General features: G+C 52.9%; 1 protein-coding gene across 1 annotated transcript in view; it reads right to left on the bottom strand.

Annotated features, from left to right (window-relative positions):
* Positions 1-13373, bottom strand: part of SLC4A5 (solute carrier family 4 member 5) — a 107902-nt gene that overhangs the window by 268 nt on the left and 94261 nt on the right. Inside the window, exons 18-24 of the mRNA XM_069102813.1 lie at positions 11268-11446; positions 9170-9242; positions 8518-8586; positions 8105-8278; positions 7327-7494; positions 5193-5277; positions 3277-3344 (exon numbers count right to left, since the gene is read on the bottom strand). Of these exons, the coding sequence (XP_068958914.1) occupies positions 3295-3344; positions 5193-5277; positions 7327-7494; positions 8105-8278; positions 8518-8586; positions 9170-9242; positions 11268-11446 (798 nt within the window). The 3' untranslated portion in view covers positions 3277-3294. The remainder of the gene's footprint in view (positions 1-3276; positions 3345-5192; positions 5278-7326; positions 7495-8104; positions 8279-8517; positions 8587-9169; positions 9243-11267; positions 11447-13373) is intronic.

The following is a 13373-nucleotide window of genomic DNA, read 5'->3' as shown; positions in this document are numbered from 1 at the left end:
CTAAGCCTTGTAATGTTAGTCTGCTTGGCCTTAGTGAAGCAGTTTCATGAGACGGCTTTCATCTCCCAGTCTGAGGGAAATCAGGGAGTTTTGACTGTGGGGATATTGGTTAAGGTGCAGTGGTCCAGAGGCTCCTTCTCACCTCCAGGTTCAGTGAATTCACTCATTGGGTACCAGCCAGACTGAGAATATTAATTAATCCTGTCTAAATGTTCTTGGACAAGGGGTCAGTCAGCTCTGATTCCACTTTTCTCCCATGCACGCCCTCCCCCAAAGCCGACCTGCTCCCTTTTTCGGACATCTCTAATCGTCAGGAAGTAGCCAAATGAAATCCTTCCATTAAACTGCCCTCCGCATACTCTGTACCTTTCACCAACTGTCCGCTCTTCAGGGTGAAAAATAACAAATCCAATCCCACACTCCTTCATCCACTGCAGACCCTCACTGTCTTAACTCTGGGCTAAATATATCCAGATGCCTTAATTGACCCTTGCTCAACACAGTCACCATGCCTCGCCATCCCAACTGCCCTCCTCTGGATATATTCCAGATGTATGTCCTTCCCAAAATGTATCCAGCACTAGGCACAATATCCCAGGTGTGATCTGGCCAGGATAGAAGCTGACAGGGTCACCAACTCCCTAATTCTAGATGCTGGACTTAATATATTCAGGTACCATAAGATCTACAAGCATCTAGGTGTTGATGTAGAGAGTGCTGACTTGGAGTCAGGAGACCCCAAGTTCCAATCTTGACCTAGAGCTTTGCTAGCTATGTGGCCTTGGGCAAGTCACCTAACCACTGTCTGCCTTGGTTTCCCCACTTGTAAAATACGGATAATACTTCGCAAAGCTGTTGTAAGGAAAAGGACATTCTATTTAGCAGTTTGGAGAGAGCTGCAAGTGTTTCAGTCACAAGCCTGGGAAATGTGTAGGTGGAGAGAGAACGAAGGCCAAGATTGTAGATGATTCTTTCTAGGAATTTATTCTTGGAGGAAGGCGAGATAAGGGATGCCAGCTCAGGAGGAGATATCCAGGAGATAGAAGGGTCAGATGGGTTTTCAGGAAGGAGGAGCCCCCGAGCAGGACAGAAGTGAGGGGTGACCTTGGCTAGACCTCTCCTTCAGAGGCAGAAATAAAGGAGGAGAGGACAAGAGGCCTGAGATAAGGACTGGAGAATAAGGGTTTCTGCTGAGAGGGAGGCAGCAGAGAGGGCAGGGTTGTGGGCTTGAGAAGAGAGGTTTAGCGACTGAGGGGAGTGGGACAGAGAGAGAGAGTCAATTTTTGTTTTGTTAATCAGGGCCCGGCTGCGATTAGAGAATGTGAATGTTGGCAGAAAAGGAGGCCACTGAAGGGGCTGCCCTGAGCTGAGGGGAAGGGAAGCCTCTCTCAGATCTCTGTCATTGTCTTCCAACCGTCTTGTTCTTTTTCGTCTGTGTAAACCTTTTACCCAAGAAGGACACAGGCTCCTCCAAGGCAGGGACTGGCTTTTAACTTTACCTTTGTGTCCCTAATGACTCCTACAGTACCTGGCACACAGTCAGAGCTCAACAAGGGTTTGTGAATGAATGAATGAATTAATGGATAAAGTAAAAACTCTTGGGGGGAAATGGGCTGGAAAAGAGAGATGGACTGGGAGAACCGAGAAGGATGGAACCACTTGTGGTTGGGAGTCTGAGGAATGAGGGAGAGAGTTCAGGATGATGGAGATGGCCAAGCTCTGGGAGACTGTGACATCCTGGGGGGAGCTGAGGCACAGTAGATTTGGAAATGCTGGAATTGGAAGGACAGGGTATTCAAAGAGACATCAGCATATATTTTGGGGTCCCTGAGTATAAGGAGAAGGATGGGGTTACAGGGAGACGGTGAGCTGGGGCTGATCACCACTCGAAAAGACCTCAGCAACCAGGATTTGGGCCAGATGATGCAGACTATTGGAGCCACCCTCAAAGGAGGAGAGGGCACTGAGAGACAGTGTAGAAGGAGGGACACGAGGGGATCCCAGCCCCATGAAGGGCCTTGTACTTAGATAAGAAACCCTCTGTCCTCCTATGGAAGTGAATTAGATCATATTAACTAACAGGTCCAATTAGCTACAGGATAGGAGGTGCCCTACAAATCTTAAAACTCATTATTATGATGATGATTCAATTTGAGTTTTCAAGTCTCCATTATGAGGGCCTGCTGGCCTTGAAGGTAACACTGAGCTGCCTCCCTTCCCTCCTCACTTTCCCTGAGTCACTGCCAAGAAAGCATATTCAGAAGGGATAGGAATAGGGAGGGGCTGGTGCAGGATTTCAGTGGGCTGGAGAGCAGCTGGGTGAGGAAATGCCTGTCTGGCCCTTACACGGCTGCCTAGACCATTGAGAGGTTGGGTGACCAGCCCAAAGTCACAGAACTGGGATGCTTCCGAGGCAGGCCAAGCTCTCTGTGCTCCCTCCTGCTGCCTCTGCCCACAGGAACCCATCTTCTCATTACTGAGCTCACCTTTGGGACTGGGCCTTCCCTTCCACTCTTCCTCATTCTTTCATTGATTCTTTCCTTGTTAGCTCAACTGCCCCTCTGACTCCTGGCTTGTGCTCCTCCCTGAATGCCTTTCTGGAGGGCTGGTTTGTCCCAGCCCCGGGCAATGGTAAAGTTGACTCTGGGCTTATCAGGCCCTCTCTCTTCCACACTTTGGGCAGTCCTCTGGTGTGTCTTCCCTTCACTCATGCAGATAGCCAGTGCTCCAAAGCTTAGAGAGCTATGGTGGCCAGAAGTATTCATTACCTTCGGGGCTGACTGTCTGGGGACACATCTTTTTAAGAGTAGCTGGTTGAGCCTTCAGACCCAGATATAGCACTGCTCATCCCCAGAGTCTCACGTCAGGTCCTCCTCCCTGATAGGGGACCCTGGGAGGGCTCACCCTGCAGGGGCAGGACCTCCCGGAGCCTGAGATGTGACCATTTCATGTCTGATGAGGCAGCAGTGGAATGTACCTCCCACAAGGGCTGTTCAAAGGCTTTAGGCTCCTTGAAAACATTTTTTCTTATTTTGCCCCTGCCCCTGCCCTTTTCTCCCTCACCAGAAGTTGGGCAGGGCTCCATTTTCCCATCTGGTTTCCTTGCTTGGGCCATTGTTCTCCCACTAGAGGGTTTCCTTGTGTTATGATCCCACCATCCTGTGAAGGTGAGGCTGGGAAAGGGCTGCCCTGGAGGTGAAGGCCAGGCCCTGAGTTTGACTGGGCAGCCCATCCCCTGGCCCCTGAGCAGCCAGCTCCAGAGGGATGGGCGATTACCTTCGATCTCCATCCGAGTCACTGAGGAAGGGATCTGAGGGAATAGCTCCAGCTGAAAGCTCTTTTTCCTGAGGGGGAAAGAAGAGAAATGCAGAAAACTCGGAACCTTCAGGCCTCCCTCCCACCCCCTGCCCATTCAGCACAGTCCCTTCCTCCTTCCAGCCTTCAATCTTGGGACTCTCATCAAAAAGAAAGATCACAGAGTGAAAGATGGGCCTTTTCTGGGGGAAGGCCCACAGCAGGGGTTGCTTAGATCTGTAGGGGAAAGGGTAGAGAGGCTCAGGAAGGAGAGGGGGAGGGAGGGGGGCAGGGGAAGTGGAAGGGACAGTGAAGACCACAGCTGCAGAGTTGTAAGGGATCCTGGAGGTCGTTTGACCCAGCACCTCCTCTCCTGCCCCCATTTTACAGTTGGGGAAACTGAGGAGCACACAGGTGAAATGACTCGCCTAAAGTCACATAGGTATGAGGCAGCAAGAGGCAGGATCTGAACCCAAGGCCACTGCTTCCATCTCCCTCAAGAGAGGGAGGGGAAGAGCAAGAGAATCGAGAGTGATGGGGAGGGCCAGAGATGGTGGCCTGGGACCCCAGGTGCCTGTCAATGGCAGCAGCAGCAGCAGCAGCATCATGAACCCCTGAGTCTGTGGCCACATTAACCATCTTCCCTAGAGCCAGAGAAAGGCCTTCCAGTTAGGAAAGACCATCAGTCACCACGATAACATTGGCTTGTGTCTATCGAGCTGGAGAAGGCCTGGGACCACAGAGGACCTCAGAGACCATTAGGCCCATCAGACTGTGACCTCCTTGGGGGTAGGGATGGGCCTTTGCCTTTCTTTGTACTTTCAGCATTTGGCCCAGTGCCTGGCACATAGTGGGCCCTTAATACATGTTTGCTGACTGTCCAATAAGATTTTCTTCTGACTCAAACTACAAAGCTCTCTAAGAAGTTGGGAAGGGCCCATTTGGCCATTTGCAGATAGGCCAGTCTTCTTCTTCAGCAGACTTCTAGTGTGGATGGGACTGGCCCAAGGGTCTGGGTGTTATCATAAGGACAGAGCCCGGACCTGGGATACCATTACTATGTAGGACTCCCAGATGAGTAAACTCCCTCCACCAATGTAGGAGACTGGTAAACAGCAAGCCTCAGGGTGCTGCCCAGAGCACTAAAAATGTGACTTGTACAGTCACACAGCCAGCAGCTGTCAAAGGTGAGATGAACCAGCTCTTTACCAGCTGCCATGCTGCCTCTGGGGCAATATCATGGATGAGTGAAAATGAAAGAGTGGCTAGGAAATGGAAAACAGGAAAGGACAAACATTGGGTTGGAAGTTAGAAGACCTTCATTTGAAAGTTGCCTCTGCCTCTTACCACTTGTAAGACCTTGGCAAGCCACTGGCCCTCCTTGGCCCTCAGTTTCCTCTACAAAAAGAAGGGGCTTGGTTAGAGTGACGCTTTTTTGCCTTTTGTGTGTCCTGACCCCTCTGGCAGACTGAGGAAGTCTATGGACCTTTCCCTTCTCAGGGAGACATAAAATAAATAGGATTGCTAAGGAAACCAATCATGTTGAAATCATTTATCAGAATATTTCTAAGAAATTAATGGACACCGGGGTAAGCACCTTTGGATTAGACCTTCCAGTTCTGAACCCTCTTTCAGAGAATCTTATGATCTTGTGGGAGTCATAGATAGGTGTCTTTGCCTAAACAAGTCTTGATCAACACAAAGTTCAGGATGTGCCCTGGTCACTGAGTCTGACCCAAGTTCCTGGTAATGCTTTTGGCTCGGCCCCCATCCATGCTCTCCTGCCCCATCCCTTCTCTGAATGTGACATACTCTGAAAAGTAAAATGCAGGATCCCAAAGCTGGTAGACGTGGGAGACATCAAAAGGTTAGAGCAAGCAGGAAGGTATTTTACTTACTGGCAATGCAATGGATACCATTTTGGGGATCTGACTGGACAGGCTCCATGGGGATCTTTATAACTGAGGGAGAAGGGAACTGGGGCTGGGAAGAAACATCAGGAAAAAGCCCAATAAGTACCCAGGAGGTGAACACTGTGCATGCTTGGCAGATCAGGTGGGAAATGCACTAATGGGATCACAAAATGGCACCCTTCTGACAGCACAAGGGAACGATGAGGGTTTGCTAGGAAGCCCTGAGGGAATGCTTCTCTGCAGTCCAGGAACAAGCCAAGATCTCCCATAACCCAGGAGTAAGAACCCCTTGTGATCATCGTCACCATCAACAATCACCACCTCCCATTTCCGTAGTGCTAAAAGGGTGACAAAGCTCTTTCATCCCAGTGGCTCTAGGAGGGAGGTAGGGCAAGCACTAGTATTTCCCCTTTGGAGAGGAGAAACCCTGGCCCACAAAATAAAGTCACACGGCGAGGATGCTGTTGGGCTGGGATTTCCTCCTGAGTCTGGGCTCTTTCCATCTCATGACCCAGCCTTGTCCACCTGCACCGTGACCCCATTACAGAGATACAGGTGGGCCTCGCTTTAGGAACCCACTAGTCTCCCTCAAAGTGGGAGGTTAATGGAATTTTTCTCAGTCTAGTCCTGTTTTCCCAGTGACACATCCATTCCAAAATGTCCCTTCTAAGGCATCTGCCACAGACAGTGGCCTTCAAGATCTCCCCCCTTCCCAACCTATGCCCCTTCCTTCCAAACTGACTCTATGAAGACCCATCCAATTCCAGGAGCCCTGCACTCATCTTTATTGAGTTGTTCTCAATTCTCTCATCTGTCTCCGCCACTGACTTTAAGCTCCTATGGGGCAGAGTTCATGTCTGAAGCTATGGGCAGGTTGGTGGCATGTTAGATAAGAGTGCTGGGCCTGGAGTCAGGAAGATCTGAGTTCAAATCTGACCTCAGACATTTACTACTCTATGACTGGGCAAGTCACTTAACCTTTTTTGCCTCTGTTTTCTCATCTGCAAAATGAGTTAGAGAAGGAAATGGCCAACCACTTTAGTCTCTTTGCCAAGAAAACCTGAAAAGGGGTTACAAGTTAGACACAACTGAAAAGCTTAAGCTTTGGACACCCTCCAAGTGTCCAGTACAGCCCCAGCCCCATGGCTGGTGTTCACTAGATGCTTATTGGTAAGTGGATGAGTAAAGCGAAGGCCCTTTTGGGAAGGGCTGAGGTTCCTAGAGACTGTACAGTTTTCTCAAGAGCAGGGCCCATCTGGACTAGACAACAGCAGCCTTCATTTCATTTCTAGGAGGGGTCCTTCCAATGGAAGTCTCCTGCCTTGCCTCATCATGACATGGGGGAGGTGGGGGTGGAGGGGAGGGTAGAGCTGAGGTGTTGGCTGCATCTACCACACTGGAAGGTGAGGGCCTGCCCAACCACAAGGCCTGACCCCAGGTGACAAATGATTTCAGCTGCAGCCAGTGGGGAAAATGGCAGTCTAGGGCAGTAAGGAGTGTCAATCTGCATTGGGGAGAGGCAACACCCTCAAGAAGTCATGCCTCCCCCAAGGCTGTTTTAAACTGCTTTAGCCCCGGCCTCCATCCAGCCCTCTTAGTCCACGGGCTCCCTGAGGGTCAGAACTGTCTTTGAATCCTCAGCACAGTGACTGGTACATAGTAAGTGCTTAATAATTGTTGACTGAGTGAGTGAGTCATTCTGCGCTCTCCCACAGCAGCTTACACATTCCTGCCTGCATAGCCCAACTCAAGTCAGCTCCATTCAACTCGAATTCTGTGCCATCTGCTTTGCTTCTGGCTGCCCAGAAGGGCAGGGGTGCAGAGCAGGCTGGCCCCGGGTGCTGATCCTATTGCATGTCGGATGAGAAGATGTGGCCCCTACTTTTAGCCTGGGCAGGGGTCAGACCGGGGACCTTGGGAGGGAGTGGGGGCTCCCTCTGAGCCCGGGTGGGTCTCCATCCCCTTTGGGGATCGAGGGGCTCCTGTATGGGGGACATCATGGCCAGCTGCTCAGCCCGGAGGGTGGGTCCTGGCCTTGGAGTGGACGGGGTGTGTCTCCCTCCCTGGTACTCCCTGGCTCTCCCTGGCTCCTCAGCCTCCCAGGCCTGGCCCTACCCACCTCCTCACTGCTGCTACCGCCGCCGCCATCCTGGGCCCCTTTCCTCTTCTTTTTCTTGTCATCTTCCTTCTTCTTCTCCTTCTCGGGGATGATGTTGTCAATCCAGGCCAGGTCGTGCTGGGAGAAGACCAAGTCCAACAGCTTTCGAACAATGATGAGACCCAAGATCTGGAGGGGGCAGGCATGGAGAGGAGTTGGAGCTCCGAGAGAAGAGGAGGAGAAGGAAGAAAAAGAGGAGGAGGGGGAGGAAGAGGAGGAAGAGGAGAAGGAGGGCTTGGCTTAAGGGGCATCAAGAATCAAGTCTTCTGACAACCTGGGGCCCAGCTTCTCCCCTCGATGGATGGAGGAAGGAATGCCCCCTTTGAAGTCTGACTTCTCTGAGCCTCAGTTCCTCCTCTAAAATGAGGGGGCTGGATTAGAGAATTCCAAGGTTCTAGATCTATGATCCTGATCTTGGCTCTAAGCTCCCACTTGGTCACTTCCTGTCTATGCAATCTCAGACCCAGCATCTAACGGCTCTCAGGCTCGGTTTTCCTTGGTTACAAATGGGGCTATGTCAGAGGTCCGCTGTGAGGGAAGTAGACCACAAGCCCTTAGACCTGGGAGCTTTGGGTGGACAGCTTCCTTTCTGTAAGATCCCTGCAGGCTCTGACTCTTCCCTGGACCTCAGCCCACTATTCTCCCTTCCAGCCAGGCGATGGAGGAAGAGCAGTCCTTCCCCAGACCTGAGGAGAGGCAGGGACGGGGGTGGGGCCAGGCTCCCCGGGTCCGTTCTCACCATCACAGGAAAGATGATGGCAGCCACGGTGGACTTGAGGATCCAGAGAACGGCCAGGCAGAGGACCTGCACCAGGGTGAAGAGATGAATTCTGCGCAGGGGCACGTGGCGCAGGAACGCGTAGTCGGGCTGGTGCTTGGCGGGCATCAGGAAGAGCTTGCAGCGTTCCCAGAACTGGCCAAGAGAGCGGAAGGCTTAGCAGGGGTCAGGCGAGGCCCCGGCGCGCTTGGGGAGGGAGGATGGTCCCCAGGGCTGAGCCCAGGGCTCTGGACCAGGGAGGTCGCTGAGGATGGGGCCAGGGAGCAGCGGGGCACCTGGGACAGCTGGCCGGGTGCAGGACCAGGAAGGGTCAGTCTCGAACCCACAGCCAGAGCACCGCGGAGCATTCTGGCCGCGGGGGCAGGGAGCCTTACCTGGATGCCATTGAGAGAGGCCACACCCATGTAGAGAAAGACTCCGTAGAGCACTGGCATCGGGATGTACTGAGGGGAGAAACAGGGGGGGGACAGCTCTGGGCGGGGGGGTCTTGCTGGCTCTGACCCTCGCGGGATCAGCTCAGAGCAGAGACCAGCTCTGCGGAGAGGACTCCTTTCTGTTACGAGGCATAGGGAATCACTGCCTCCCAAGGTAACCGGCTCATTCTCATTGCTGGGACCCTTTAGCACCCTGACCCGGCTCCCTGCGCATTCTGGGGCCTTCTAACAAAGCGGACCTTCCTTGATTCTCCTCCGCTTTTCTCTTCCCTTCCACATATGGAACGATGCCATAGGAAGTGTAAACTGCTTGAAAACAGCCCCGCGCTGGACCTCTCCCCACCGGGTCTCCTTCCACTCTCAGACTCGGGCTCGGCAGCTCAGGGCTGCTGCTGCTGCTGGAGGCGGGGGACGGTGGCCGAAGCTTGTCGGGCTAAGACTGGGCTTGGTGTGCGTTTGACAGGGGGTCTCCCCAGAGGCGGGGCTCCTTTGGTGCGTGAGAAGGTGGGTGTCTTCCCCTCCCCTCTCGAGGCCTTCCCTGGCTCACCCTGCAGAGACAGGGCAGTGTTGGGTGGGATCGTGGGAGTCTCACCTTCAGGACGGGAGCCAAGAAGACAGAGATCCCCGTCAGGATGAAGACAATGATGCCTGTTACTCTCTGCTCCCTAGCGATGCAAAGATGTAGGACAAAGTCAGAGGGAAGGGCCAGGGCCACGTCAAGACCCGACCACGACTGGAAAACCAATGTTCTCCAGCGCCTCCTCCTCCCTTAGAACGAGGCCCTTGAGGCCAGAGGCTGTTTTTACCTTCCTTCGTAACCTCGACACACAGTAGGAACTTAGCTTGTTGATTGACTGGCCTTCCTCTCTGTCTTCATTGGCACTGACCTCGAGAGCCCACACTAAGGACCCTGGGCCTGTCCTCTCTGGCCCTTCTGGGCCGGGCCAGTCTGGTCACTCACTCACTGCTCCCTCCCCCAAAAGGCCACCGTGATCTTCTCAATGAACCGTCCTCACCCCGGGCCTCATATCCTCCAGCCCCTGCTCTCTGCTTTCCCGGCTGGAGTGAGCTACTCCCACAAAATGATCTCCGAACCGAGGGCAAAGACCGAATTCCAGTAGGGCAGGAATTTACTCAGCATCCATCGGACTGAGCAGGGAGCTTATACATCAGCTATCTCAAAGACCTGAATTAGGGGTTGGAAGCTACGGTGATGGGTAGAGTGAAGAGGATTTCAGGTTGCTGTCACTATGCTGGAGAGTCTCCCACACCTAGCCAGTCTGGGCCTCAGATAAAGGGCAGGTGGTGGTTCCCAGCCTGGGAGAATGTACCCGTCAACGTTGTGCGGACCCATTTGAGAACCCAGGCTCCTCTCTGTGTCACAGTGAGACATAGGAGCGGGCTGCAGTCTCTCACGGATGTGCATCTCTAAATGGCCTTCCGGAATTCAATGCCTCCCCCTTTGGGGTCTAATCAGGAAGGGGACTCTGTGGGAAGGTCACCAAGGGCCATTTCAGGACAGGACAGGGCCTATGACCTTGTCCAGGTGTCACTTCCTCAGGGATCATAGCTAATGGCCCTTCTCCAGCCTTGGGATCTGCCATGTTTAGATGCATCAGATTATAGCCCATGTTGTCTATGCTGGTCCTTGAAGCATCCCATTCATCCCTGGGCTGGCCTTGGAAACTCCTCACTTTATAAGATACTGCCTAACAGCCCTCCCCTGGTGCAGCCTTTGAGAGCTAGGATCACATTGGTCCACTGATGAGATGACATCGAAGGAGCCCTTGCACTGAGTGCCTGGCATATGGGCTGTGCATAGCAAGTGGTGCCCACGGGGTGGGGGGAGGGGAGACAGAGACCAAGGACTCCGGGCCTGTGGTGGGTAATGTTTCATGGAATACTGTGTGTTAGGGTGATTGGCTTCTTCCTCTGCTGGCCGATCACACAGGGCAGACTAGCTGTGCTCAGACATTCATGGTATTGAATTAACCCAAGCAATGTCTGAGGTCTCAGCCCCCACCAATTACTTTCTGTTTGTGCATTCTTATCTGTGGGAGTGTTTTGGGCCTGCAAAGAGCCCCAGGGGCAGTGCTGTCATTTGGGTCACTGTACCCCTCGAGCCTAGTATGGTGCCTGATGCATGGTAGGGACTTCAGGAATGCTTGCTGATTGATGAGGGGACAAATGACTTCCCCAGGAGAAAGTAACTGACAATCCCAATGTCCCCAGGGGGTCTGAGCTCAGGGCAGGTAGAACCATCTTGTGATCTCAGAGGAAAGAAAACCTGCCCAGGTAACCAAAGAAGGCTCCATGGAGGTCGGAGCCAGTGGTGGGTATGATCTAAGTAGGCATGAGAGGCAGTTTCAGGGGTGTGTGTGGGGAGAGGGGAAAGGGAGTGGAAATGGTGTGATCAGATGTGTGGAGGCTGGAAAGTACGAGATCAGTTTGTCTGGAGCAGAGAAGGGACTTGTGTAGGGTAGTTTAAGAGAGCCTTCAATGACAATCTACAAAAGATGGTCTTTATCTTTGCATGCAAAGGATGGAGGAGGAGTGGGCCCTGCAAGGAGTACATTCAGCCCTGACCTCAGAGTCCACGCAGCTCTCTGTCCCATGCCCTGGTTCCCTCTTTGTGGGACCTGGCTGAGAGCTTCTGGGCTCCCCCATCAGAGGCTGCAGCCTTCTCCTACCTCACCCCCAGGAACTGCGGCTGCTCCCCCGGGGCACTGGTCTCCGTCTCCATCTTGAGGCTGTCGATGTGGGCTATGGAGATGACAGTGGCAGCCACGTACCAGGGCAGGCCCATGAAAGAGCAGATGGCCATGAGGATGCCCACCCAGAACAGGTCCAGGTGATAGCCTGCCGCCTTCTGTAGGAGGAGGAGAGACTGAGTCAGCACGGGCCACCATGTCCTTGGGCCACAGGCTGTTCCAGGCCCTCTCACCCATCACTGTCTCAGGTGATGGTCTCCAGATGGACTCGTGGGATGAGTCCTTGTTTCTGACAAGGCTGAAGCTCATGAGGCCTCTGTAGCTAGGCACGTTTCTCAGGTCCTGGGCTCCCTGAGCCCACAGGGCAGCTGGAGTGATGTAAGCTCACCAGGCTGGAAGGCAGAATGCTGGGGCTCCAATCCAGGCTGCTCTCCAGCTTGTTAACCTTGGGCAACCTTCACTCCCCTGGGTCTCAGCTTTCTCATCCGCAAGATGGGCACAATAGTACTTACCTCAGCTTCCTTACACAGCTTGGAAGGCAACTAGGCCATATAGCAGATAGACTGCTCTCTGGAGCCAGGAAGACCTGAGTTCAAATCCTACCTCTGATACTTATTATGGAACCCTCGGCAAGTCACTTAACTTGTCTTTGCCTCAATTTTCTTCTTTGTAGAATGGGAATAATAGCATTTACTTCCAAAGGTGTTTGTGAGCATTAAATGAGGTCACATAAATGAAACATTCTACGAACCAGAGAACACCCAAGCAGTGCTAGGTCTTGTTACTGTTAACAGAAGTATCAGTGAATCTGTCAGTATGATGGAGATGAGCTGTGACTGTAGCTGACCCAGGGAACCATCCTCCCTGATCCCAGAGAGCTCCATGTGGTTCTGACGTGGCCTGGCAGAGTGAGCCTGGACCGGGTGACCCAGGCAGCTTGGGGGCTGAGCAGGAGGTGAGGGCAGGCTCGTTCTAGCCTGGGGGTGGTCCTTTGGGAGAAGAAGCTCCAAGCTCTCCTCCCCTTGGGGCCAGGGAATATGTATTGTTCCTGATAGAAACCCAGGGCTTGAGACTGCTTCTGACTCAATCCCAGGGTGGCCTCAAGGTTTTTTTTTTTTCTTTCTCAATGGAGAGAGGGAAGTGGGAGGGAGAGAAGATGCATTTTTGTTGATTGAAAAAATAAAATGAAATTTAAAATGATAATAAAAACATATTGGCCTTCAATGTCTACAAATTGCTTTAACTCCGTGATCTCACTTGATTCTCAAAACCACCCTGGGACATTGGTTGCTCTCTAGTCGTTTTCAGTTGTGTCTGACTCTTCCTGCCCCATTTGGGGTTTTCTTGGCAGAGGTACTGGAGTGGTTTGCCATTTTTTTCTCCAGCTCATTTCGAAAATGAGGAAACTGAGGCAAATGGGGGAATTGACTTGCCCAGGGTCACACAGTCAGTTAAGCGTCTGAGGCTGTATTTGAATGAGGAAGATTCTCCTCCTGACTTCAGGCCCAGAGCTCTGTGCACTAGGGCGCCCTCTGGCCTCCCTGAGAGAGAAGTTCTCTTATTCCCATTTTACAAATAAGGAGACTGAGGCTCAGAGAGGTTCCGAGATCAATGGTGTCAGAGGCAGGGTTTGAACCAACGCCAGAACATACCACATTTAGAAAATAATCAGAGTCCACCGCAGCTGACAAAAAGCTCTGCCCCAACACCTCTGGGAGGGAGGGGGTGTGAGCATCATTGGCCCAACGCCCGTTAAAGACGGTCCAGGGGTGGGGACCTTGTGCCTGGCCTTCGCACTTGAGGATTTAGAAGGCCACGTGTGGTCATGGCCGCAGGTTTCCCACCCCTGCTTTAGCTTGTAGACCGAGAGAGGCTTGAGAGCAGGGACTGTCTGCCTGTTTGTCTTTGTATTTCCAGTTCCTAGCGCAGTGCCTGGTACACAGCAGGGGTCCAATAGATGCTCCTCCCCCCTTCCCCGCTTCCCTTCAAGGCCAGACAGCGCATCTGCCTCAGACCTCAGAAATGCGTCCTCCGCCCCCACAGCCACGAGTGCGCCCGGCTGCTGGCCGCAGGCACCCGCAGCCT

Source organism: Petaurus breviceps, unplaced genomic scaffold (assembly GCF_028583685.1).
Source record: "Petaurus breviceps papuanus isolate PSGF00001 unplaced genomic scaffold, PetGlider_PUasm1.0 556, whole genome shotgun sequence".
Classification (NCBI taxonomy): domain Eukaryota; kingdom Metazoa; phylum Chordata; class Mammalia; order Diprotodontia; family Petauridae; genus Petaurus; species Petaurus breviceps.
This window is presented reverse-complemented; position numbering and strand designations above follow the sequence as displayed.